Here is a 27,119-nt window from a genome sequence, read left to right on the forward strand (position 1 = left end):
TGTAGGCTACATGTGAGGCAGGCTCCACACAGGGACAATGGCAGCTGTTCCTGCAGCCCTGGCCCCAGACAGACCCACACAACTCAGTCATTCCCTGTATGTCTCTGGCACCTCTCAAATTGCCACCCCTCCACTGGAGTCCAGGTGGGTGTTTGCAAGCGAGTATGTGTGTAGGCCCTTTAAGAGGATGTGTGGGTTTCTAGCCACCCTCCATCTCACTGAGACAGACTGACAGATTACTCCTTGATTTTCACTGCCAGATGTTGTAGGGACTCCTCTTCCCAGCACAGGACCCCTGGGCTGGGGAGCCCGGTGTGGGGCTGGGATAGGACCCTTCCCTCTTCACGGGGGACCTCCACCACTGAGGTGTCCCTCCCAGTGCTCAGCCACTACAGGAGGATTTGGGGTCAGCCCATTTTGCATCTTGCCAGTCTTGATGTGACCTCTTCTTTATATCTTTATAGGGTGTTCTGTTCAACCAGTCTTCAGATGATTCTTGAGGTTGATTACTCTTTAATTTAGTTGTAATTTTGATGTGATCCTAGGAGGCAGCAGGTATAGTGTTTACCTGATCCTCCATCTTGGACCTTCCTCTTGGTTAGTACTCTTAATCTTAAATTCCAGCTTGTCTGAAATTAATATTACCACTAATGCTTTCATTTTGTTTATAGTCACCTGACATCTTTTTATCCATCTTTCTATTCTTAACCTTTGTTTATCACGTTGTGTGTTTCTTATAAACAGCATATAACCAGATTTTGTGTTTTTATCCAATCTATCAGTCTCTGTATTTAAATAGGACAACTCAGCTATTCATATTTAGTATGACTGATACTTAATTTTGTTCTGTTTTTGTTATTATTTATGAACAACATTCTTGTTTTCCTCATTTTTGTTGGTCTAATCAAATTTGTTCTAGTTTTTCCTTAGTGAATGCGGAAGTTCTACTATACTTTTCCATTCCATTCATAGTTTCTTTCCCTTTCTCTGTGTTCATAATCTTATACACATTTCTATATTTTTTTACTTGAACATGGGGTACTAATGATTTCCCTCACCACCATACGCTCTAACTCCCTTCCCCATGTCCTCTCCCCAGAAAGACAGCCCTTTAGAACAACTTTATTTCCCTTCTCCCCCCTGGCGTGAGACCTCCGGACTGGCTCTGTTAACCTGAAACCCACCCCAGGACTTGACTCCTAGGGAATGCAGAGAGCAGAGGACTTCTGGTTGTAGATGACATTAGATTTTTCCTTGGAGGATGTGCACTCCATTTAGATTGGGGGTTGACAAACTATAGCTGGAGGGCAAAATTCTGCCCACTATCTGTTTTTGTGTGGCTTTTGAGCTAAGAATGGTTTTGTATATTTTCGAAAGGGTTGAAAAACAGCAAAAGAAGACTATTTCATGATGTTTGAAAACTAAGAAATTCAAATTTCAGTGTCCATAAATATGCTTTCCTGGCACTCAGCCATGCCCACTCATTTCCATCTTGTCCACAGCAGCAGAGGTGAGCAGTTGCAACAGAGACCTAGGAGGTGCTGGGCGTACAACAAATCATAGTGACGCGGGGATTGCTCCACCGATTCTTATCTAACCACATGTTTTGGTTATTTACTTGTATTAACAGTGCATAGCCACTAGTGTGTATTCAAAACAGAAAAACTAGACTTCGAATGTCACACTTCTAAGGCTCAGTAAGGTGTGGATATTATTTTATAGAATTACATAGCAAAGTGTTGTATTTATTATTGGCTCTGCTGACTAAATACAGCATACATTAATATCACAATATTCCCAGCTAACAGGAAAACAATGGTCAGAAAAAATGAGAAAATTTCAGTTTTTCTCATCATAGCAGAATTTCTTCACACACACACACACACACACACACACACACACACACACACACACACACGGAATGAGAATGAGGCTGGAACCATAGTCAGTTTCTAAGTGACTCATTTGTTGTTGCTGGGCAAGGAAAGCCATTTCCAGTGGTGAGCTAATTATATTATGTTTGATTGCAGCAGTTCAGAAAGCGAGTCCAGAGAAAACTAGCTTGTAAGATGATTAGAAATGGGGCAAGGCCAGTTGCTTGAATGTGGCCCATTGGCCATAGTCGCTCTAGGTGACACCAGTGAGTTAAGCCACATGCCATTTCCACCAGCTCAGGATGGCTCCTGACATTGGAGAGGGATAATGAAGTCCTGGCGAAAGAACTGAAATACCATTCTGGCCCCAGGCTCCAGGATTTATTTTTCTGACTCTAACAGTTTGAAAATTAATAATCATAAAAACAGCAAGCACAGAGTTAGGAGCCAAGCACTGATCTCGGGCCCTTACATATATATAGTCCCCCATCTTGCCTCCATCTCACCCCACAGGGTAGCACTGCGACATTCCCCAGACGCAGTCAAGTCTCATGACTGCCCTATTTCCAAACTAGAAGGCAGCGAGGGTAGAACTAAAGCCCATGCCTGCCAGGCCCCAGGCATGTACAGCTGACCAGTTTGCCACACAGCCCAGAACATAGCTAACCAAACAATCTGAAAATTTCTGGGCACTCTGGGCCCTGCTTAAAGCAAACAGGGCCGCCCCTTACAACCAGCCCAGCCTTCCTGCTGCGCCTGTGCTAGAGTTCACTTGTACATATGATGCCCTATGCTATGGTGGCTCCTTTGTTAACCCTGTGAGGTTAACAATTTGCCCCTGAACGAATGAGGATGCTGATAAAACAGCTGTCCAAGGTATGCAGTGCCATACGGCATAGCCAGGGTTTGAGCCCTGTGCCTCTGATCCCCAAATTCAATGCCTTACCAACCCTACCAGGAAGGAAAGTCTCCCACCAAGGAAACCCCAGCTTGAGTAATTTCAGGAGTGCGTTTACTGGCTCCTCACAAACTTACTTGCTCCCCATGCTCCCATCCTTGAAGGAGAACTGCCGCCCCACCAGTGACAGGCCTGAGTGGGGACAATTAGATTCGTGAACACACCAAGTAGGGCATTACTCCATGGTAGCTATGCCACCGTGGAATAATTATGCTTCATAATGCTGCTAATAAATCAAGCTAGACAAATGATTGACACATGCTTTGTCACCTTCATTTTCAACCAGCATCTGGGGGCTGGCCTAGGGCTGATGGAGCCCTTGGACAGGCTACCATGGTCGGCTCTTGACACTTCCCAGTGACCCCAGGAGCTTAGGCATATGCCACGGCTCTGCAGATGAGAAAACCCACGTTCACAGAGGACAGCCCCCCGCCCAGAGAACAGCAGAGATGGGATGCAGGCCCAGCTCCACGATTAACACGCAGCAGCGATGCAGGATGACCAAGCCCTGCCTGGCTGAGCTGCAGGGCTGTGCTCACAGAGCTGGGGTCCTGGGTCCGGGACTGTGCGTAAGAAAGGGGCTGCTTCTCTCTTGCCCACCAGAGGGCGGCTTAGGTATAGGGGTGGTAGAGGACGAGGGATAGGGCCTAAGCCTTCTCAGGTGAGGAGGAGGAGGGGCGGGGAAGCGTCTGCAATGACAGAGAGTTCCAGAGGAAAAAACTTGGGGATCTGGAAGAAGGGAGGGAGACAGGAAGGGTGGTGGGTGACAGAAATCACAACACTGTCTAATGTCCAAGGCCCTAGGCACCTTCTCCTGAGCACCTGCTTGGGGTGGGTCTGAAACTGCACTGGAGCTGCACTGACTTGGGGAGGGCTAGACCAGCGGGGGACCTTGTCCCATTGTCCGAGGAACAGAATTTCAGGGCCTGCTGAGAGCCTCAGCACACACCCCACTAGGAGTCTGCGCTCCCCAACACTGGAGTCTCAGCAACGCCATGCTTGGTCAACTAAAACTCAGTCCCAGGCCCACCCACAGCCATTTTTTATCTACATGGGCCCACAATCAGGCAGCCAGCCAGAGGGACAGTGAGATTTGTACATTTATTTGAGGCCCAGTAGGCATGGATTCCCACTCAGATCTGCAGGGACAAATGCTGGGGTGGATGGGCCCACCCTCACTGCAAGCCCACCCCACCCCCACCCAATGGGAGAAGGAGTTTCCAGGAGTTTGGGAACCTGTGTAGGCTCTCTCAGGCTACCACATCTGTCTATCCCAATGATAGGCGTACAAAACTAGACTGGCTCACCCACACTCTTAAGATCTACCTCCAGTGATGTCAGATAGCCCAGAAAGCTAGCAGTGTGGACCCTGTCCTGTGTCATCTTCCTAACTCTTGCTCTCTGGCACCCCCTGCCACCATTAGCTCCTACTCCCCCACCCCACAGGCTGACAACAGACTTGACCTAGCTTGGCCTATATGACCAGCCATGCTCCCTCCCTTGACAAGACCAGCTGGGGAAAGATACAACAGCCACCCTGCCTAATGGAGGCTCAGCCCCCACATGAGAGCCAGGGCCTAGCATCAGGGCAGCCTCCCATCCAAAGCTCAGGGAGGGCACTGACACTGTTGGCTGCTGGCCCAGGTGAAATGCTACTGTCTGAAACTGGCTTGTGTGAGAGGCCAGGCTTGCTCTGCCCTATGCGGGTACCTCTGCAACCTAAGTAAGAGGAGGGCAAGGGGCAGCTGGGCTTCTGTGGGTACAGTAGGCTCCCCAGCCTAAGTTTAGGCCCCAGCAGGATGACTGACAGGTTAAGACAACTTGGGCTACTCGACTACTATAGGCCTCAGTTTCCTTGTCTAAAAACTACAGAAGTTGGGACTAGAAGGTCTCTGAGGCCTTCCTGGCTCTCATCTCAGATGCCAAACTGTACATCCCAGCCACCCAAGCTTGAAAGAAGAGCGATGGGCAGGGAGGGGTTACTTACCCGCTCCACAAGGCCATGCTTGTGCTTCAGCTTGTATACTCTCAGCCTAGGCAAGAGGCTCTCCGCATAGTTCTTGTCCTCCAGCCCGTGCAGTAGGACGCCGTGGAAGGCCAGTCGGCACATGTTGGCATGAATGTCTGCATCCAGCCTGGAGCCAATCACCAGGCACAGCTGAGGGCACGTGACAGGCTTTTCAAACTCCACGAGGGCCCACTGTTGCCGGGGGCAGTGGCCATCTGTGGCCTGGCCTGCTTTCTCGTTGGTCTGGCCACTACCTGTTGCTGCTGGCGCCAGATCCTGGCAGAGGTACTGCTCCTGGAACAGGTATTCTCTGGAGAAGTCAAAGGCATTCAGCACAGGCTCGTGGTCAAAGCTGTCAGGAGCAGGGCTGAAGAACATCAACCGGCCCATGACCGTCTCGTGGCCCACCGTGATGTGGAACTTGGCCTTGGTCTGCAGGGGACCTCGGAAATATGGGATCTTCTCCACGGAGATGAGGGCCGCATGGATGGTGTGCAGGGACTCAGGCGCACACACCAAGCCGCGTTCTAGCAGCTTGGGATCAAACTGGGTGACACAGATGCCGAGCCGGTCTCCCTGCATGGCTGTGGTGACAGGCATGTGGAACATCTGCATGGACTTGACCTTCTTCACCACCTGGTCAGAAGCAAGAGACAAAGCTCATGAAACTCACGAGCCTTGAGGCTGGGGAAGGGGCCCCAGCTGGAGAAATGCCCGTCCCAGTGCCGCCAACACTCAACTGGTGTGCCAGCTGAGGGGAGCTCTGGAGCCAGGCAGATTCCCTTTAGACAGAGCAGGCTCCACCCTGCAAACACGAGGCCCAGGGCAACCTTGTCCAGGATGTGGGCAGTGGTCACAGCAGCCAAATCCTGCATTACCTTAGTTTCCTCCAACTTTCTAGACCCTGTTCCATACCAGGCTCCATTCCCACACTTCCTTGCCTCAGGCCCTCTATATAGGCTTACCACTCCACGCTGAATGGCCCCCCAGTTCCTCAGTCTGCCAAGTTATGCTCATCTGTCTTTGAAAGCCCCGGCCAAATGCCACTGCTCTGGGAAGTCTGCTCAGACCTCAGTTGGCAGGCTCTGTCCACCTCTCCATGGCACCACGTCAGCCCCTCTGAATCACACTCAGCCTGCTATGCTATCACTGCCTAATCTATACCCGTCTGCCTGCTAGCCTGCAGGCTTCTCTTCATTCATCGACACATAGTCCCTGGGAGCCTACTATGTGCCAGGCACTGTTGTAGGGATAGGAATAGAGTGAGGTCTGTTTCTAAAGAGCTTAATATACAGAAAAAGAAAAATTACAAATATATTAATATATTTGTAATATTAATATTAACTAAATTTATATTATTACAAATAAAATATAAAATTATATGTTTAAATATATGTAACTAATATAATTATATATTATGTTTATTTTGTATAACATGCTATAGAGAAGGCCTGGGATTGGGGGAGGGTTTGGATTTTTTAGATCAGTAAGTCAGGAAAGGCCTCTTAGAGGTGACATCTGAACTAAGACCTATCATAGGAAGAAGCTGTGTAAATGCCCAGAAAAAGTTCTAAATGGGGGAACAGATAAGTGCAAAGGCCCTGAGACTGGAACAGGCTTGGTGAGTTTGAGAAATAAACAAAGAGGGAGGGAGGGCTGCAGCAGGGAGGGTAGGGAAGGGAGGGAGGGCAGGGGATAAGTTACCCAGGAGTTCAGGCAAAGGAGAAACCTGATCTTATCTCTACCTCTAAACCATCACACTGGCTCCACACTGGGCAGATTTCTGTATCCACAGTTTATAAATCAGGAACAGACATTGAACAGGCTCTAACAAATGTTCACAAAATGAATGAATGCTCCTACTAAGATCCACTGTCTTGGAGGTGAGATGAAATCATGTTCATGGATTTCTGCAGAGAAATGTGTAATATATTTCAGAAAACCTGCCATCAAAAATTGTTTGACAATTTTGACCTTTAGGTTACAAACATCCCCTTCTACAAAGTGGGGTGTGTGGAACACTCATTTTCTCCCTGGATGAAGGGAAATGCTGTGCTGACATCAAGCCCAGGTCCCTTCCTGGAAAGCCATAATATTCAAGTGTTTGTTTAAAGATCATTAACTACCTAACCAAGAGGTCAGGGGGCAGAGAAAGTGAGAAGCACAGTGTCAAAAGCCACAGCCAAGATCAATCAAAGAGAAACATAAAACATCTCTGGTCTGTAAGGGTAATGGGAAACTAAGATTTTCAGGAATGCATCTCAGAGTAACTGGAGAATATTATCTTACAGTAAGCATCTGCCCAGTGAGGTAGGACCCGAATCACAACTCTTCCCCTGAGGCCCGCAGCAGCCCAGTGAGCTGTCCTCTGGCCCTCACCCCGCCCTCCTTCCTTTGGGCCAGCTTTCTAAAACACAGGCCTGACTATGCAGTTTAGTACCAATGTGTACATGGGCTCCTATCTTCTACATCATGACTTTCACACCTTTTGGGGATAGCTGTTGTGAACAGGAAGATGCTCTGATTAACTGAACTTCTGTGGGGGATCAGACCCTCCCACTGGATGCTGCTGCTCTGGCTGGGTGGAGGCTGCTTGGCTCCCAGCACTCCCTTAGCTTGTTGAGCTCCTCTGCTTTCACTGGGGCTTCCCACCACCAGGCCTACCTTACAGCTCTTCCTGCCCCACGTTCTCCCAACCCTTTAACCACAGCCAAGCTTGAATGGTCCATCACACACCCACACTGTGGTTCTATATGTCTCTGGGCCCATGACTCTCCTTCTTCCCGAGACTCCTTCCACCTGGCAAATTCCTGTTCATCTCTAAAACCCCAGCTCTCCAGGTACCTCCTGGAAGGACTTCCTTTCCTGCTCCCTCCTCACAGAGCTGCTTCCTGTCCTCTATGACGCCATGCCTGACTTGTTGTCACTGCTGGTTGACAGCCCTGTCAGCCCCACTTCGATGTACTTACCGATTTAAATGGACATCCACAGCCCACGATCCACCCAGGACCCAACACTAGCAAGAACTCTATCTCCCCACGTGCTCCTGCCCCGCCTTGCTCTCCGCCTGCCACAGCTGGAGGTCACTGCGCCCTTGGGTTTGATGTGTCGCATCCCCTTTAGTTTTATAGAAACATGGTTGTATAGAGGCTGACAGGTTAGGACACATTGGTTAGCACATAGGCCTAACCAATGATTTGCTTTGTTTTATGAGTTGTTGAACTGTGACTTGGTGCGTGTGTTGCCAGCACTTGTGGCTCCCTCACTGCTAATGCTGCGTACCACATGGCGCACAGACCACGATCTAGCCTCCTACCAATGCTCACTTAGGCCGTTTCTAGTTTTTTACTGAAAAAATGCGACAGTGAATTCCTTCTCACACAAGAACTCTGCCTGGTGCACAGTGCAAGGAGGGGTTCTGGGGGACAGAGGCCGTGGACTAAACTGCTAGGTGGAAGGGTGAGTGAGTGCCCACCTCTACTAGATAAATGAAGTATCAATATACCTTCCGTTGGCAGGGCCAGAGACACCTGTGGATACATATCTTCTCCAATATTTGGCAGTGTCAGGTTTCTTAATTTTTGCCCATCAAATTTATATTATCTCCCTTTCTAAATCCTGAAGACAGGGGCCATGGTCTACCTACTGCTACATCCTCAGTGCCAAGCACAGGAGACTGCTGACATACCCAGAACATCTTAAGAGAATGACTGCACCTGATTCTGGAAGAGAAATGCTTCTGGTGGCAAAAACACACCTGGCAGAGCACTGAGCTGAGATTCCAGACCTGCTGGGTCTGAGAGACCTTTGTATTTATGAGCCTTCCTGTGAGAGAGGGCGGCCAGAGCTTTGTACTACCTGACAGCCCCACCTCCACCCATCAAGCTGACCACCAAGCAGGTTTTATTCAAAGCATGTTCTCTTTTCAACGGGGCTCATGTTCTTAGGGCTAAAATAATAAAGAATGCCTTAAGAGGGCACCGTGAAGAGCAGAAAGACAAATAACTGTGCAAATCAAGATTTTAAGGGCCTAGACAGGAAATTGTGAAACAGATAAAGACAGGGTCAGAGCAGCGCAGCACTACTGAAGGCGCTCACAGGGAGCATGCAGACAGCATCGCCACATGGAGTCATTGGCAGGCCCACATCCTACCAAGATACATTTCAAGAATATAAAATTCCATCTAGGACACCAAAAATATAGAAAAGTAGATAGTCTTACGAACTTAAGAATGGGAAAAAGAGGCTTTCCTTTCAGCCATTTATTTTCTAGCCATCTCTTCAACAACTCACTCACCAAATATTTACTAATATCCATGTCAAGTGGCTGAGATACTATATATGCATTTCCTCGACACATACTTATTAAGTGCTCTCATGTACTGAAATGATACAGGAGTGAGCAGAACAGACATAGTTTGGGTCCTATGAGGGTGATGGTGGTGGGGAGGACAGACATTAATGAAATCATCAACTAATAAACACAGAATTACAAAACCATGGGGGAGGTGCTATGAGAGAATAACTGGGGGAATCTCATTCTTCCTGGGTGGTCAGAGAGGGCTTCCCTGAGGAGGGGGCACTGACGCTGACCAGCTGGATGAGAAGGAACCATTCACAGGGACTCTAGGCAGCGGGAAAAGCAGAGTGGGCCTGAGACCCTGAGGAGGGAAAGAATGTGGCTTGTGTGAGGGACTGAAAGGCAGTGAGGCTGGCTGCGGGGAGGGGAGTCAGGTTGGAGACACAGGCCAGCCACCTTCACCATGTGAGGGACAACAGAAAGTCTCCAGTGGTAGTGGGTTACGAAGAGGAAAGGCACCTTCTAATATGTACTTTTATAAGATCACGGCTACACCGTGTGGAGAATAGATGGGGGCGGGGCGGTGGAGAAATAAGAAAGGAAAGAGGGAAACTAGCAAGGAAGATACTCGGGATTCTTTCTGCAATAGAATGATGGGACGTGGTGACAGACTGGATGTGGCATGAGGAGAGACTGGCACATGCAGAACTCTGGACTTCCAGTCTGAGGAATTGCCTCACACTCAGTGGGAAAGAACAGGGACGAGGTTTGGCAGCTGAGAGTTCTGTGAACAGGGAGATGTCTGAGAGACAGCGCGAGGAAAGGCGCAAGCGGCCGATGGGCCTATACGCCTGAGGTCTGGGAGAGGTGGAGGTCGGGAGTTGGGAGAAGACACATACCTGTCTGCCTCCTGGCATCTCCACCTGGATGCCTGGTGGCATCTCCAGCTTACCACATCTAAGACCTATCTCCTTTCATCATGTCCTTCTCAGAAATGGCAGCTCCACATTTCCAGATGCTCAGGGGAGAAACGTGGTTCCATCTTGGCTCTCCTAGCTCTCTTGTACCCACACCCAGTCATCAGGTGATCTAGTATGCTTTACCTTCAAAACAGACTTGAGCCCTTCCCACTGCATCCATTGCCCACCCTGGTTCCAGGCCCACATGGTTCTCCCATTCTCCATAGTGTAACTTAAACACAAGATGACATGACACTGGAGTTTTGCCTCCAAACTATCCTCTGGCTTCCCACCTCACTCTGAAAAAGCTAGCGGCCTTACTATGACCACAAGGCCCTAGGATTGGCCCATAATGTCTCTGACTTTATTTGCTGTCCCCTCCCCTGCTTGTATCATTTCATTCACATGAGCCTTCTTGCTCTCTACACATGCCGACCATGCTTCTATCTCAGGGCCTTCTGATTTGCCAGTGCCTCCGACGAGGATGCTCTTCCCCCAGATATCTCTGCTCCTCTTTTCCTCATTTCCTTCATGTCTCTTTATCAGAGTCCATCCTTGACACCTCAGTAAGACACAGGACCACCATACCCCCATCCCACTCTATCTTTTTTCCTTGTTTTATTTTTCTTCATAGCCCTAACTACCACCTGACATATATTTGTTTACTGACTATCCACACTGGAATGTAACTTCTATGATGATCAGGGCTTTGTTTTATTTTATTTTTTCCCCACTTTTATCTTCAGTGTCCCGCACACTGCCTAAGAAACAGGACACCTCAACATATAATTGTGGAATAAATGAATGGAGTCATGGATGGGTGCAACATTGGAGAGTTCCAATCCAGGTCTGGGATCTGTACATCCTCAAAGGTCCATGGAGATACATATCCTCACTGTGGGAGCAAGACTGGCCTGAGACTGGCTGGGCAGTTAGAAGTTCCAGACAACTCCCAGGGTAAGGAACCTTTCAAACAGAGGAGAAAAGCAGGATTGAGGCTCACCAAGGCCCCAAATTTCTCTGGCAGGGTGCAGTTAGAATGGCGACAAAGAAAACTGGGTGGCAGAGCAGGAGGGGCGCTGCCGCTGGACACCATCTGAGTGGGACAGGAAGGTACCACCAGGCTGTCCCTGAGTGTGGCTCCCCACAGGCCATGGCCTGTCCTTGCAAACTCTCTGGCACCAAGCACTTCTGGGGAAGGGAGGAACAGACCCAGGGAGGAAGGAAGGCAGGAAGGAAGGCAGGAAGGAAGGCAGGAAGGAAGGCAGGAAGGCAGGCAGGCAGGAAGGCAGGCAGGCAGGCAGGCAGGCAGGCAGGAAGGAAGGAAGGAAGGAAGGAAGGAAGGAAGGAAGGAATACATCCAGAAAGCAAACAATTTTTAAAACCCAAGTGCGTGCTTGCTAAGCAGTTTGGTCTTTTCTGATTAACAAAGAAGCTTTACCATCATCTGGGTCAGTTATTCTCCATAAAAACCCTATAAGGCAGGTCAATATTTTTACATTCAATTTTATGGATAAAGAAACAGAGGTTTTTGGTGTCTCCAAGGTCACAAAGCAAATAGGCTGAGACTTGGGACAGTAAACCCTGGGACACAAGGCAGGCCTGACATTCCATGGCCCTGTCTCCTGACCAACGGAGCAGAAACCATGCCATGGGCTGGCTGGAGCCGGCGGTCAGAGGGGCTCTGCCTTGCCAGGGGCTGCAGGGTCTACATAACTGACAATGTAGATGACCCCAAGGCATGAACCCAGAAAGATGGCTCTGGAGAAGAAGAAGAAAGATCCCTAACCAGCCACTGTGAGAGCAGTCCTGCTTAGGTGTGGAATTAAACCAGGATAGTCAGGCCTGCTGCGAGACCCAGGCTGGTAGACGCAGGGGCAGCCCAGCCCTGTCTCCTTCTGCCCTCAGCTGCTGCAGCTGCCCTGGCCAAGGTCTGCAACAGCCTCCTGCTGGCTGAGCCCAGTGGATGGTTTCAGACCTGACTTCCCTGGTGTCTTTCTTTGGGTAGCACAGTACCCCAATGCAGGACACTCGGTAAACGTTTGCTGATTGAGATGAGACAGCAAGTGAACCCCTTCTGTCTGCTCTCAGGCCTGGAGTAGTAAGATACTCTCTCCGGTCTTCTGAGTGTCTGCAACTTAATTTTTCACCATTCTGAGGATTCTGTAAGCTACTATGCCTAGAAGGACCCGGCTTCTCTTTCTGAGGCTACTAAAAACCTCCAATGGAAGTGATGACACGAGGTAGGAATCACCAAGTGTTCAAGTCTCTTCTCCACAACACCTTGGAATAGTGAGCACCCAGCAATCGTTCCAATGGACTTCATCATGTCACCATGTGACCCACACAACGGTAAAGAAAACACATCCTCCACATTGTCGGGTACCTGCCCTATGAGGAAGCTTTACAGATCTTAGTCCATATAATTCTCCTAACAAGCTCTGAGGTGGCTAACCATGATCTCAGGTTACAGAGAAGGCAATTGAGGCCCCACAGCTTAGGATGTGTATCCAGACCTGACTGTCATGAGAGCCCATACTCTATTACTCTATCACACCATAAAAATACATCTACTCCACAACAGAAGCCCAAAAGGATATACAATCACGACTGTGAATTTCACTTGCACACAGGGAGGTCTTTGGTAACATTCCTTCTGTAGAGTTAGAAATCGGCCCAACACCATCACACAAACAAACAGAACAGCAGTGTTTGGGGTCCTCCTGGCATTCTAGAGAATCAGCAGATGCTTGAAAGAAGTGGGCAAAATCAAGTGCCTTGCAGTCTTTCTGATGTGCAGAGATTTTTGTAATAATGGTACTGGCTGTAATGAGATTGGACCTCTGTTATCCATTGTCATTCCATTAATGAGCCTGGGAGCTCCTGGCTGTGCCAAAGGAGAGGGTCAGGGCCTTGAAACTTCATCTTACTTAACAAAATATAAATCAGAGAGGGAAAGAAACACACAAGGTTTGACACTAATAAGTTTATAGCAGGATCAGTTACTTCAATTCAAAAAGGTTCAGACTGGAGGGGTTAAGATGAAATAAGCTTTGAAAGATCAGTCCAGGTCTGGCTGCATCAGACGTAACCAATTCTGCTTAATGAGGTTTTAATTTGGCTGCTCTTATTTCTCCCTCTTCTTTGAGCTAGGTACCAATAAGACATGTTCTACCTAATGCATTAATTGCATCTCGCATTAAAAACCAAACTCGGGACTCTGTACAGGGAGAGAGCAGCATGGGCCCTTGGGGCCTGCCAGCACCTCCCCTGCTGCTTTAACTTCAACTCCCCTGGCACTGCCTCTGGAGCTGCAAGAAGAGAATGTCAGATGAGCCCTGGGGACTCAACTCACACCCACTTAGTTTTCAGAGGAATGAAAAGTATTCAGAAAGGTATAGGGAACGAAATGATTTAACTATCTGTGTTCCCACCATCTGGAATTGACGACCAAGATTTTGTCACTTGTACTTCAAGTCTTTTTGTTGAGATGAAGACCCCTAGTCCTATTCCTCTCCCTGATTCCCCTGTAGCAATTGCCTTCATGAATTCTTTATGTGTCCTCCTATATTATATATTACACCCATGTATGTGTCCATAAATAGTATACAAAGGTCTGACAATTTAGTTTGCAAACTCATCCTAGAAAAAGTGCTGCACACCTCATTGCTGAATGTCACTATGGTCACCTTTGAAGTGCTCCCCTTGGGAAGCTGTGCACTGACGCCAGCACCTAGTCCACCCTTCAAAGCAATTTTGGAACTCTTTTTCTGGAATGGCCATCAGAGTTGTCGTCATATTACCCTTGATGTCCTGAATGTCAGCAAAATGTCTCCCTTTCCATATTTCCTTTATCTTCAGGTAAAGAAAGAAGTCATTGGGGGCCAGATCAGGTGAGTAGGGAGGGTGTTCCAATACAGTTATTTGTTTACTGGCTAAAAACTCCTTCACAGACAGTGCTGTGCGAGCTGGTGCATTGTCGTGATGCGAGAGCCATGAATTGTTGGCCAAAAGTTCAGGTCGTCTAACTTTTTCACGCAGCCTTTTCAGCACTTCCAAATAGTAAACTTGGTTAACTGTCTGTCCTGTTGGTACAAATTCATAATGAATGATCCCTCTGATATAAAAAATGATGTTTGCAACATCGTTGCAACAAGTTCCCAAACTTAATTGTCAAACCTGTATATTTGTTTATACAAATGTTACCATACAACTAACTCTACCACATGCCTCCTTCCTTCTGTATTATTTTTTGACATCCATTCATATTGATATATAGATTTATAGATCCATCTATATTTTTATCTATCTATCAATCTATCTGCTATTTTCTTTGACTGCTGTATAGTATTTCTTTCTATGACAACTCCACCATGCCCATGTTGAGAGCCACTTGGGTTGCTATTTTTCGCTACTATAAATGATGTTGCAGTGACCATTCCTGTATGCATCAACTTGTACACATGCACAGAGTTTTTCTAGCATAGGTACCTGGATGGAAAATATGGGGGACACATTTTCAGTTTCACTAGGTCTTATCGATTGCTCTGTGAAGTGGCTGGCTTAACCCCCAACAGCAGTGCAAGAAAAGGCCTCTTCTTAGACATTCACTAGAACTTGTTTTTTTAGGATTTTCAATTATTCCCAGGCTGATAGATTAGGCATGGTGTCCCACTGTTGTCTTAATGCTTGTTTCCTCGATTACTAGGGATAGGCTCCAAAGAGTTGACCCCAGAGACAAAGTGGTGAAAGCACCTCACCTACTGTGACCCTGCGAGGCCCCACTCAGCACTTGGAGTAAGGGGTGATGCACGGTGCGGAAGGGAAGTGATAAGACAGAGATCTGCATACGCCTCTGCCTGCTGCTTCAGCCCTCCTCCTGGGCTCACAGCCCTCTGAGCACCAGTGCCAGGAAATGTGGTCCTGGAAGCACTTGAGACACTTTTCCTCCCACCTGGCCTTGTCTCCAGGGAATTGTGAGGCTGAGCAGAGGAGGGATCTACTCTATGCAAAAATTCCATTGGGGCCTCAACAAAAGACCAATTGTACCTGGGGAGAGAGAGGAGGGAGCGGGGAGACTTTCTTCCCTGGGATCCCTGCTTAGTAATGAGACATGCCCCTATGAAAAGGACAAGAGGAGCTTCAGAAACCTGGGACCCACAGACAACCAAAGACCCAATTCCAGGTGCAGAGATGAGGCGGGGCTTTGTCTGTCTGTGTCTGCCTGCACCGGTACCCCCATATCCCCTCTCAATCCCAAGCACCTAGACCAGGCTCCTGGACCCAGCGTGATCAGTGTTGCCCAGGGCCAACGTATATCTTGTCCACCTGCTCCCGTCTCCCACCCTCCCTCAGCCCTTTGGCCCCAGGCCAGCTCAGGTCATCTGCTTAGAGTCTCAGAGCACTCTACAACATTCCTCACAGCACCTTATCATAATTTCCAATGGGTGCCTGTGTGTTCGGTTGTTTTCTATGAGGCTCCCATACCAGGTGGATGAACAGCCGGCGACGGGCAGGATTTATTTTGTTCACTGCTGATCCCTGCACAGTGCCTGCCACATGGTGGTCACTCAGGAAGAAGGAAATGGATTTGGTTTCTTACCACACAGCCTGCCAAAGGCCTCTGCCCCTCCATGGCGACCTTACAAATAAACTGGAGTTATTAACTTCCCAGTCACTGCCACAATGGAGAAACATAAACATGACAAGGGGCCTGCCAGGAAGCTTTATGCCCCTCCCAGCCGCCCTCACACACTTGTCATCCCATAAAACTTTAACTGAATTATACTGATGTTTCATTCTTCTTTTTTCCATACATCTGGGACTCTAATTGTTTTTAACGACATCCCTGGGCTTTTGCGGGGAGGGGTAAAGAATCCTTGGGAGGCAAGCCAACGGAGCCAACTTTGTCTTCGGGCGGGGGTGGGGGGGCCCAGAACAACTGTCACTGTGGGGCAGTAAGCATGCCCGCACCACAACTGAGAACGCTGAGCCTGTGCAGAAAACCCAGGCAGGCCTGGATCGCAAAGCAGCAGGTCCAGGTGGACTGAACGACGCCCACAGCCCTGAGGCTCACTGCCTGTGCACGAGCACATCCCTCCCTCAGGATCCTCTGCTCCCAGGTGGGCATAATGGGCCCTTCACACTAGCTCTGACCTTTAGGCAAGTTTTGTCATGTTTCCAAGCCTGTTTCTTCACCAATAAAATGGGGTTGGTATGTGCTAGGCCAAAGGGATTCTGTGAAGATTTCAGGAGGGGACGTATATATGTCCAGCATGCAGCAGAGCACTGGGTGAGTGCCAGGCTCTCAGTGACTGTGGTGGCCCCCGTCCCCACTCTGGTCCACATCGCACGCCCTGGCTTCCTCCTCATCCTTCAGGTTCCCATAGGCCATAAGCTGGCAAATCCTGGAGTTTACCTCACTCACATCCAGTCTCTTCCCATTCACTGGGCCTCATTTCTCACTTAGACTCCTGCAACAGCCATCCATTTCCTATGTTTCTCCCAGGCCACCTACCTAGTACAGAAGCCAGGTCACCCACTGCCCTCAGTACTCGAGTCTCACTTCCCGCTGGGACTCAGCTGGACTTCCTCTCCAGCCCAGCTGTCTTCTGCATCTGTGGAGGGCTCTTTGGAGCTTTCACCTTTCAGCTGGGCCCCCAGCACACTGCATGCCTCTGCTCCCACTTGCTTACCTATGCCAAGTGCCCTCCCACTCACCTTTCACAATGGGCATTCTTCAAGGCCCATCTCCACTGTCATTGCCCACATTCCCTTAACTGGGTTTAACGTAACACACATTCAAGTAGCACCTGCTACAAGGCAGGCCCCATGCTTACACTGGGGACGTGGGAAGCCATGGTCCTCACCCACCACTTGTTCACTGGAGGGGAGACAGATATGTAAAGTACTACTGAGAGAACACAGCATGTTGAGTGCCATAAGAGAGGGGTTCAGGGGGCCAGCAGAGAGGAGGCAACATCTGAACTGTGTTTCTAAAGACAATGCCACGTAGACAAGATCAGGAAAGAGGGGACAACATGGCGGGGGGGGGGGGGGAGAGCAACGAGGTACTAGGCAGGTGTGGGTAGAGATACAGGGTGGAGCTCAGAATACTAAGACGCTGATGCTGGGGCAGAGTGCCAGGATCCCCATCTTGTCCATGATGCATCTCATCCTGAAGAGGCAGGGCCTGCCAACAGAGAAGGGACTCAAGAAGACCTCACGGAACTGAATTCCAGGAAAAACAAGGCTGGGATTCTTGATACCTACCAGGGAGAAATACGCATACCTGTGCACTGAATAAGATGGTCAGTGCAGCACAGGACACCACAGAGACGGGACAGCAGTCTGAGAGTCCCTCAGTGGGAAAGGGCAATGTGCAATATGAAGTGTCCACACTGACAAACACATGTGGTGACCAGGTGGTGTAGCAGCTCTGTATGTAGGGAAGAGGTAACACCTCTAAAACCAATATTAGGCAAAAACAGAAAAGTGTAAAAACCATATGATACGATGTCATACATTTACAAAATGGCATTATGTATTTTATGGATATATACATATATATATGCAATGCATAGAGAGGGCTGAGAATGATATACTCAAAAGAATTAACAGGGGCCTCCTCTACATGGGTGGCCAGGATGGGGTGTGATACAACAGATCCTTTGTCCTTAACTGAAAAGTTTCACTTTTGTCACAAGAAGGCATTCATGAATTAGTTGTGTAATTAAAAATTAGTTCTTTAAAAATAAAAACAGGCATTCTAATCAATTAGATTTAATAAAATCAGGTTCCAATCAATTCACTCAATAAAGACTGACAGTCTACTCTGAGTCAGACTCTGTCTGGGCCAGGAGAAGTGGAAGATGGAGATGGGTTGGGTAGGTGGGGCACCTGGGAGAAAGAGACTAGAAAGAGACACTTCCTAGTCTGCCAGCTCTGTGTTCTAACTGTAGACTTGAACCTTCTTCCCTAGCAACACCCTGAAGCCATGGCCACCTAACGAAAGTATGGTCCAACCCATACTCTCTGTATGGGGAAACAGGTGACTCTGGTTGAGGCAGGTGAGCACAGGATGGGAGACTCTCTCATTCCTCCTGGAACCTATGGAAACAGACATGTCACCTGCCAAGAGGACGAGGACAAAAGGGATGGTGAAAGTCTCTCAGCACTGCAAAATAAAAAGGGAAAAGTAGCAAAATGTGTGGTGTAACACTCAGAACAGTCCCAGCTATACGCAGTGGTTGGCCCACCAGCCAGCTAGCAGGAGAGGTAGCCTAAGACCAGGCCCAAGAGCTGTGAAGACACCAAAATATTCTGTCCCAAACTTGAGCAATCCCCCAACTACAACTAGGTGCCTAATGGCAAGGGCCTGTTCCTCATGCAGTCATCTGGAGACAAAGACAAGCCCCCCATACTACCACCCCCACAACCTCTTGAGATCACACTGGTCCAGGCTTTGTGAAAGGGCTAATCACTTTTACGTTTTATGTCCAAAAATTTCACCTCTAGGAAAGTCTCCAAAAGGCAAAGATGGGTCATTCAAATATTCACTTTGCTCTTCCTTATGATAGCCAAAAGATAACAACAACCTAGCTGCCCAATAATAGAAGAATGGCTAGATTACACAGCGGATGAGATGTTATGTAAGTAATCAAAAATATGAAGCAATTTTAGCATCTTGGAACAGGTTTTCTCTAGAATATTGAACAAATAATGAAGGCATGAAATTGTATTTAAAATATCATCTTAACTATACATAGCAGTTGCCTCTGAATGATGGCCTTCTTGGTAAGGTGTTTTGTTCCTAGTTTCTTTAAACTTCACAAAAATTTCTAAATTAATCATGTACTGCTTTTATTTATGGAGGAAAGTTTTTAAAAAAACGTAAATTAAAAGGAAAAGAAAGCCCATCCCACCAGGCTGCAGTCATCCCCACAATAGCCCCCAGAGGTAGGTACTGTCATCACTATTTGGCACATAAGGAAACAGAGTCAGCAACCTGCCCAAGGCCATTTGGTTGTTAAACAGTTAAAGTGGACACAAACCCAGTACTGCCTAGCTCTGAAGTGTGAGCTCACTGGCCTACAGCACTGGCTAAAATTGGCACAGAGGCCTGCCCCCAAGTCTGGAGCAAAATGAGGAAGTGGTCACAAAGATGGCTTGGGTATTGTCAGCATGGCTTATCATTTCTGCTCCTAGAGAGAAGAAAGGGGGTGTCACCTCTTTTCCTCAGGAATGAAAACTCTGCAGAGACCATTAGGTGTGGGCGAGCAGCAGCAACTGTGGGACCCAAGCCCACCAGGAGGACTCAAGAACCCCACCTCCAGAAGAAAGCAGGGCCACCCATGAGCGTCTAGGGGCTCGGCCCTGCCTGTGATAAGGAAAGCTGCCTCTGAATGGCCTTTATCTCTTTTTGTCATGAAGCTACCCTCTAATTACAAAAGAAAAATAGGACCAGACCAGTGGCTCAGGTGGTTGGAGAGCCATGCTCCTAATGCCAAGGTCGCCGGTTTGATTCCCACACAGGCCAGTGAGTGGTACCTTCCACAGCTAAGCCTGTGAACAACAGCTCTCCCTGGAGCTGGGCTGCCGAGAGTAGCTGTAGGTCGGCGTGAGCTGCTGCGGGCTGCCATGGGCTGCCGTGGGCTACCGTGTGCTGCCGTGAGCGGCCGGTGGCCAGTGTGAGTAGCTGGCAGCACTACCCTGGCTGAGGCAGTCGGTTGCCGGTTGTCGGTCGGCCGTTCACAGCAGCTCTCACCTGCTGCCCACCACTCACGCTGGTCACCGGCCGCTCATGGCAGCACACGGTACCCACGGCAGCACACAGCAGCCCACGGCTGCTCACCCTGGCTGTTGGCCACTCACACTGGTGGCCACTCCTGGCAGCACATGGTCGCCAGGGTAGTGCAAGGCTCATAACACCAGCATGGGCCAGGGAGCTGTGTCCTACACAACTAGACTGAGAAACAACAGCTTGAACTGGAGCGGGGGTGGGGGGGGGGGAGGTGAAAGAAGGGGAAAAAAGAAAAGAAAAACAAAAACAAAAGTAAGGTCCAAGAAGGAGAAGCAGTCTCATGCTTATAAGTCTTAAAACAGTAACAAGAAGTGTACTCTGTACTCAGGATTTTTTTCCGATTGTCTTTCCTACTTCTAATTTTTCTGTATATTATTCTGTATTTTCTAAGTTTATCTTTAGCCTATAGTATTAGAATAAAAAAAACCAAACTTCAAAAGCAAACATCAAATGTCTCAATTTTAAACTCAAATACATCACCTGGGATGAATTCTTCCAACAATCACAGAGGGCCTACTATGTGCCAAGCTGTTCAAGGAGCTGGGCCTATAGTCATGCATGATGGGCAAGCAGGGCTGCGGCAGGGAGCTCACAGGGGCGGGCAGGATGGAAGGCTCAGAAGTTGGGTATCAGCAAAGAAAAGAACAATTCCTCCCTCTGGGTTCCTTCTCTCTCCTCCCTGAGGTCTCTCAGGGAACATTCTGAGTTCCACAATGGAGGAAGGAGCTGCTGACCCACAGGAAACCTGTATTTTGCACTGGATCTGAAGCCATCCAGGACACTCTGTGCTCCTCAGGGCTCATGCTGAGGGCCCATCACAAACAAGTGCCCCAAAGTCCCGAGAGGCAACACAATGTGCTTTTGTCTTACCAGCAGAGAAGAATAAACACAGGATGGTACCTGAAACTATCTGCTAGAAACACAGAATTTTTTTTGTAGTCCCAAGTTTTACATGGCATATTTGTTCTATGGCACAATAGATCCATGTTTAATATAAAAATAAAGTTGGAAATTAACTGCCTTGCAAAAACGGACACTGCAGGGAACTGACCCATGGGCCGTGGGCATCCAGTGACTGGCACGTGGTGGCATTTACCCCATCCCCTGGCCCTAAAGCAAAGAGAGGGAAGGTAAGGAGGTGATCAGTTGAAGGTATGTAAGCACTCACAGGCCTGGGAAGAGAGGTTCAGCCAGGCAGTGAGAGGCCGTGTAGACCACTACACGTCCCCCTTGCACTCACTGACTGCTAGCCCAGAGTACAGCAAGGTAGAGTGGGGAGCCTGCTGCCCTTTAGCACTTCGTTTCAGCAGCAAGCATTTACTGACTTGAGTGAGTACCTGCCACACATGCCATCATATCCAGAGATACACCCAGCCTTCACCTCTACTCCACGGCAGGAACACAGAGCTGTCCCAATACCAGGGGAGCCTACTGGGGTGTAGGCTGGTATCCAATGGGGCAATGCCTGAGGGGTTTTTGAGGGAAGCTGTACTCTCCATGGTGCTTGCCCTGGGGGCTGGCTTCAGAAGATAGCCCCGTGCCAAGATGTGCCTCCTGCACGGTAGGAAGCGCTCAGCTTTGGAGTTAAACATACTGGCCAGCTCTACCATGTTCCAGATAGTCGACTTTGGGCTCTTGACCCTCGAGTCTCAGCTTCCTTGTTTGTAAAATGGAGATGATACACCTGCAGGGCTGTGGCAAGAATTAAGAACGATGTAAGTGAAGGCCCAGCATAACACCCAGCACTCAAGAAAGATTAATTATTGTTCCGACTGAAAGAGTAAAATTATAAAACTGTGGGGGCCGGCCCGGTGGCTCAGGCGGTTAGAGCTCCATGCTCCTAACTCCAAAGGCTGCTGGTTTGATTCCCACAGGGGCCAGTGGGCTCTCAACCACAAGGTTGTTGGTTCAACTCCTCAAGTCCCGCAAGGGATGGTGGGCTCTGCCCCCTGCAACTAAGGTTGAACACGGCACCTTGAGCTGAGCTGCCTCCCGGATGGCTCAGTTGGTTGGAGCGCATCCTCTCAACCACAAGGTTGCCAGTTCAATTCCTCGAGTCCCTCAAGGGATGGTGGGCAGCGCCCCCTGCAACTAAGATTGAACTTGGCACCTTAAGCTGAGCTGCTGCTGAGCTCCCGGATGGCTCAGTTGGTTGGAGTGCGTCCTCTCAACCACAAGGTTGCTGGTTCGACTCCCTCAAGGGATAGTGGGCTGTGCCTCCTGCAACTAGCAACGGCAACTGGACCTGGAGCTGAGCTGTACCCTCCACAACTAAGACTGAAAGGACAACAATGTGAAGCTGAACGGCATCCTCCACAACTAAGATTGAAAGGACAACAACTTGACTTGGAAAAGGAAAAGTCCTGGAAATATACACTGTTCCCCAATAAAGTCCTGTTCCCCTTCCCCAATAAAATCTAAAAAAAAAAAATTATAAAACTGTGGGTAGGTGGGTGGGTGGGGTGGGAGCAGCAGAAAACTGCATCCGAAAGGCACACGCTTTCCAGTATTTCAAATAACAAAGATCAAAGGCTTCTAGCACCCAGGCTAAGCACTAAAACCCCCAAGTCACCATTTTGCATTGTACAAAAGGCCCTGGGCCAGAGCCAGCACAACGCATGAGCTCAGCAGAGGCACAGAGAAGCCCCCTTCCTCTCTGTTGTGTCTAGTCCTTAGGAAACCACCTGGAAAACAGGTCTCCAAAGTCAGGTGCCCTGATGGACTCAGTTCAGTTTCCATATGAAGAATGGAAACTGGGGGCAAAGCTTGGGGCTGACAAATGTTTTCCTGGATATCTAGAGAAAGTTATCTAATGTGAACTATTGCTAAGTGTAGACAACAAATATACACTATATACACATCACTTATGTGGGGCTGAAGAAGCTCTTCCCCAACAGCTGTTATGAATTTATAAGCAGTTGCCGAGAAAAGTAGGTTGGGATATCAGTATTAAGTATTACCTGAAAAGTTTAGGAGTTTAATTAAGGTCAATGAAACTTGCTTTCAACATGTAAATGGAAAATGTTTGAATAGTAAAATGTCAAGGAAATCAGCTGCCACAGGATGGGGTGGAAAAGCAGCACCCTAGCAGCCTGGAGCGTCAGAGGGAGCTTCCCATCAAGGTGACAGCTCTATGTCAGCAAAGCAAAGAAGAACAAGAAGAACAGCACAGGCAAAGGTGGGGGACAAGCAGAAGCAAAGTCCATACCACCCCTGCTGGACCAGCTCGAGACCTCAGCTCCCCCACCGCTCCTGCTGCCTCCTTGGCCCAGCACCTCCCACCCTGGCTCCAAACCAAAGGCCTGGGTGAGGTGGCAACCATTAAATTCCACACCAAGTCTCTGCCCTGTCAGGTTGGCTGTGGCTCTCTGTGTTTGAATGGCTCGTGATCTGCAAACAGTCTGGTAACATACTAATCAATGGGCTGTTGGCCAAGATTAGCCATTTAGGGAATTGGTGACCTGCCACATGAAGCTGATGAGTGGCCCTGTTCTTAGTGTCTTTAGGATCTTCCACATTCTTCTACCTGGCTCCTCAGTCTTGTCTGAAGTTCCAATGCCTCTAAGCAGACTTCTAAGACTACCCCGGGTTCCGAGGCCTACTGCGTCATCATCCCCATCGCCTCTACCCATGCTCCAACCCTCATCACTGCTGACATGTAGTGAGCACCTCCTACATCCCAGGCAGTATTCTAGCAAGCTCACATGTACCTGCTTAGTCTCAGAAACACCTAAGAGGTGGGTCCTATTATGACCCACTCTATACAGGGGATCAAACTGGGGCCTAAGGCTACCCTGCTCAGCAACAGTGGTACCAGGTGCAAGCCCTAGAGGCCTGGCTGCTGTCCCTAGCAGGTACAAGGTGTGTTGCTTTCCTGCTTGTGCAGCCCACAGGACCCTCCTGAGCATCCCAACTTCATCTGGATTACTGTGACAATGGCATTAAGGAATGTGGGGCACACAGCCGAGGCATGGCACAAAGAAACGACTGGAAGCAGTGGCATGAAGAAGGGATATTTGCCAGCGTCCCTGAAACCCAGAGACAGGAGTTGCAAACTTTTCTGTAAGAGGCCAGATGGTGAATATTTTAGGCTCTGCAGGCTACACAGTCTCTGTCACAACTCCGCTGCAGCACAGAAGCAGCCACAGAAGAGAAAGCTCTATTTACAGGAACAGTCAACGAGCCGCAGTATGCTGTCCGTGTCATGCACTGGGTGCCAGGCCACTGGGAGCTGAATCACCAGCACAGAAACACCAACCCTGTGCTGCAGCAGCCAGACATACGTGGTCAGATTGACTGGCAGGGCACCACGGGTGCAGATCCGCTCTGGAGTATTCACTCAGCAGTAATTTTCTGAGCACATACTCCGTTGTAGGCACACTGGGGCTGAATAAGGCACGGCCCCGGCAGCTGAGGGGCCAGCAGCCTGAGGAGGAAGCAGCACTAGAAAGGGACATGGTGGGTGGGGGACATTCAGTTTAGTTTCCTCATCTGTAACCTGGACATAAGATACTACTACATGTTGTAAAGCAGAACGGGAGCAATGCTTGGAAACCCTGGTGAGGGCTGGAGTGATTGTTATTCTTATTCATCTCCTAGGAAGCAGAGAGACAGGGCAATCCACTTGAGATGATTTTCAGAAGCTTAAGGGCATAAGCTTTGTGCAAAGTCTGTTTGGGGTAGAATGGGTAACTCACAGACCAATGTGAGTCATGTTATATTGCAAATAACAATCGGCCCATGACTATCCATAATCCCCAAAGTAATTCTCCCAATCGCACAGTGGTAATGGAGCCACCCTCACTCACTGAGGCATGAATATTTACCATCCTCTGGCTTTACTGCTCTCGATCTGGGTTCAATTTTGCAAATTAAAATGAGGGCTGTGTGGATAGAGAGATTACAGAAGAGCCTCCTGAAGCCTGCTGTCCCCGGTAAAGGAGCCGTGTAGGGTAAGCTGCTTCTTTCCCGCTGGCCTAGTACTTCTGCCTTGAGGGTCAGAAGCAACAGAAAACTAGAGGAGGGGGTACAGGGGGGTCAGGACTTTGGAAAACTCACAGAATGGGAATAAAATGGCATTTAACACAGAAACATGGGAAAGCTGTGAAATACCCAAGGTTTCTCTCTCTGATGGCTGAGGAGAGTTTCTGAGTAGCCAAAAGTGGGCACTTTACAATCAGACAGACTTGGGTTCAAAGCCTGTCCAGGACTTGAACCTGGGGCACGTCATTTTACTTCTCTGGGCCTCAGCTTCTTCATCTACAAACTGGGGATAAATATTTCCTTTCCTCTACGGCTGACGTGAGAATCAAGGAGATGTTCTATATACCAGGTACCTGGCCCAGAGCACTCACCTAGCGTGGCAACACACTGACCATCTCTCACATATCTCCTGCCTGTTGGTACATACTATACCTTGCAGGAAGGGAAATGGGATCTGGTCATGGACCAGCATGGGAGAGGCAGCTGTGCTGGCCAATGGGGAAGCTCTCATTTGTGGATCGGGAGCTGCTTCTAGCCAGGCAGTCCTGGCACAGTATCCAACGAGCAGCCTGGCAGCAGTCTAGGCAGACTTACTCAACGCCTGGCGTGAGGCTAGGAGAAGTCCTGACATTTCTAGCTGGGTCTTGCTGGTGAAGGGAGCAAGAACAGAGTGCCCTGTGACTTCTGATGTCTTGGGTGAGAAGGGCAAGGGGAAAAGATAATCAGTAGCAGAGTAGGGATGGTGGGCAATTCAGGAAGGCTGCTTTCCTTCCGCAAACTCAGGACATCTATCTGTCCACCACAAGACCTGGTCCCCTAGAAACTAAAAGCCAGAGATGGGAAAGAATCACTTAATCTGCCTCAGCTAATCTCAGAGCTCTAAAACCAACTGGGGAAAAAACTGTGTGTGAAATTCAGCCCAACAGACCTTTGCAAAGAAGAGCACTACATCTTTATGAGCACCTGTGGTGCTGCGGGTCAGACGAGCCCTTCCCAAGAATGCCACGGCCCCACAACAGTCCATGGGGAGGGAGTCCCAGACAGGCTTTACGGCTCAGGAGCCTAAGGCTCCTGGACTCACGCAGCTAGTCACAGAGCCACAAAGTTTGGGAGCCAGGATGGGCACACCGAGCTCAAGGGCCTCCTATGCACGGAGGCTGGTGCATGCCTTGAATTTTGCCAGGTCTAAGAAGACAAAGAAGACATAACCATCCCCACCACCTGAAGCTTTCAGCCACCGGACAACTCGCTCCCATATACATGACAAGGGCTGGCCCAGCATGGCAAGGAGCGCAAGGGAGGCTTGAGGAAGGGATCCAGTTACCACTTGGGCAGGAAACTTGGGGCAGAAATCCAGAGGGGAGGTGACATTTGTGTCAGTCCTCGAGGATGAGAAGGCAGCTCAGGCAGAAGAGGAGCAAAGGCCTGGATGCCTAGAAAGGATGCACCAGGGTCAGGAGATAGTGAGAGCACAGCGCAAGAGTACGAATGGCTGCAGCTAAGGCTGGAGCCGGCTGTTCAAAGTCCCATAGGTCGGGCCAAAGAGCTGGAGGTTCTCCCTGCTGGCAGGAGAAGGCCACAGACACTGTGGCACAGGGGTGAGGAATGGTAAAAGTCAGAAAGATCCTGCAGTAGGCCATGTGAGAAAAGGGCTGATGGGGAAAGAATGAGGGCAAGCAAAGCAGAGGGGAGAAGGCTGGAACAGGAAGACAGGACACTGGCTCTAGAGTCTGGGCCTTTGTCTTGCTCATGACGACAACCAGACTGCTTGTGATGTGTCTGGCATACAACAGGCACCTAATACATGTGTGTTGAGTAATTGAAAGAGCAGAATGAGAGCCTGAACTCAGGAAAACATGGATGAGAAAAACCAAGGGCCACTGTCTGGGGACTGCAAGGACATTTGGGCAATAACAGCATGTCTGGACGAGTAAGAAACACTGCTTCTCAGACCTGGCAACAGGCAGTTGCAAACAACCGCTGGCAGCCTGGTCCTTGTACCCTAAGCCAGCGGCACACACAGTGTCTGCCGGGCTCCCACTGTGCTGGTGAGACCAAAGGGTTACTTGCTGCACTCGGAAAACCCTAACCTCCAGCCTGACTAAATGTCTTCTATTTTTCTTTCTGCTTTCTTTAAGCCCCCAGATGTGTTCTTGCACATCAAAAGAGAGCAACTTATAAAGTTAAACTAAATCAAGGGCTTTTGTTCTGAGGCATCGTTGCTGAACTAATTAT

The 27,119-nt window shown here is 49.0% G+C and overlaps 1 protein-coding gene across 3 annotated transcripts in view; it reads right to left on the bottom strand.

Annotated features, from left to right (window-relative positions):
* EEFSEC (eukaryotic elongation factor, selenocysteine-tRNA specific) overlaps positions 1-27,119 on the bottom strand; it is a 297,801-nt gene that overhangs the window by 66,992 nt on the left and 203,690 nt on the right. For all 3 annotated transcript variants that reach the window (XM_074340482.2, XM_074340481.2, XM_088797868.1), the window contains exon 5: positions 4,820-5,476. In XM_074340482.2, coding sequence (XP_074196583.2) covers positions 4,820-5,476 — 657 coding nt within the window. The remainder of the gene's footprint in view (positions 1-4,819; positions 5,477-27,119) is intronic.

The sequence above is a fragment of the Rhinolophus sinicus genome, chromosome 4 (assembly GCF_057876585.1).
Source record: "Rhinolophus sinicus isolate RSI-liver-muscle chromosome 4, RSI-T2T, whole genome shotgun sequence".
NCBI classification, from domain to species: Eukaryota; Metazoa; Chordata; class Mammalia; order Chiroptera; family Rhinolophidae; genus Rhinolophus; species Rhinolophus sinicus.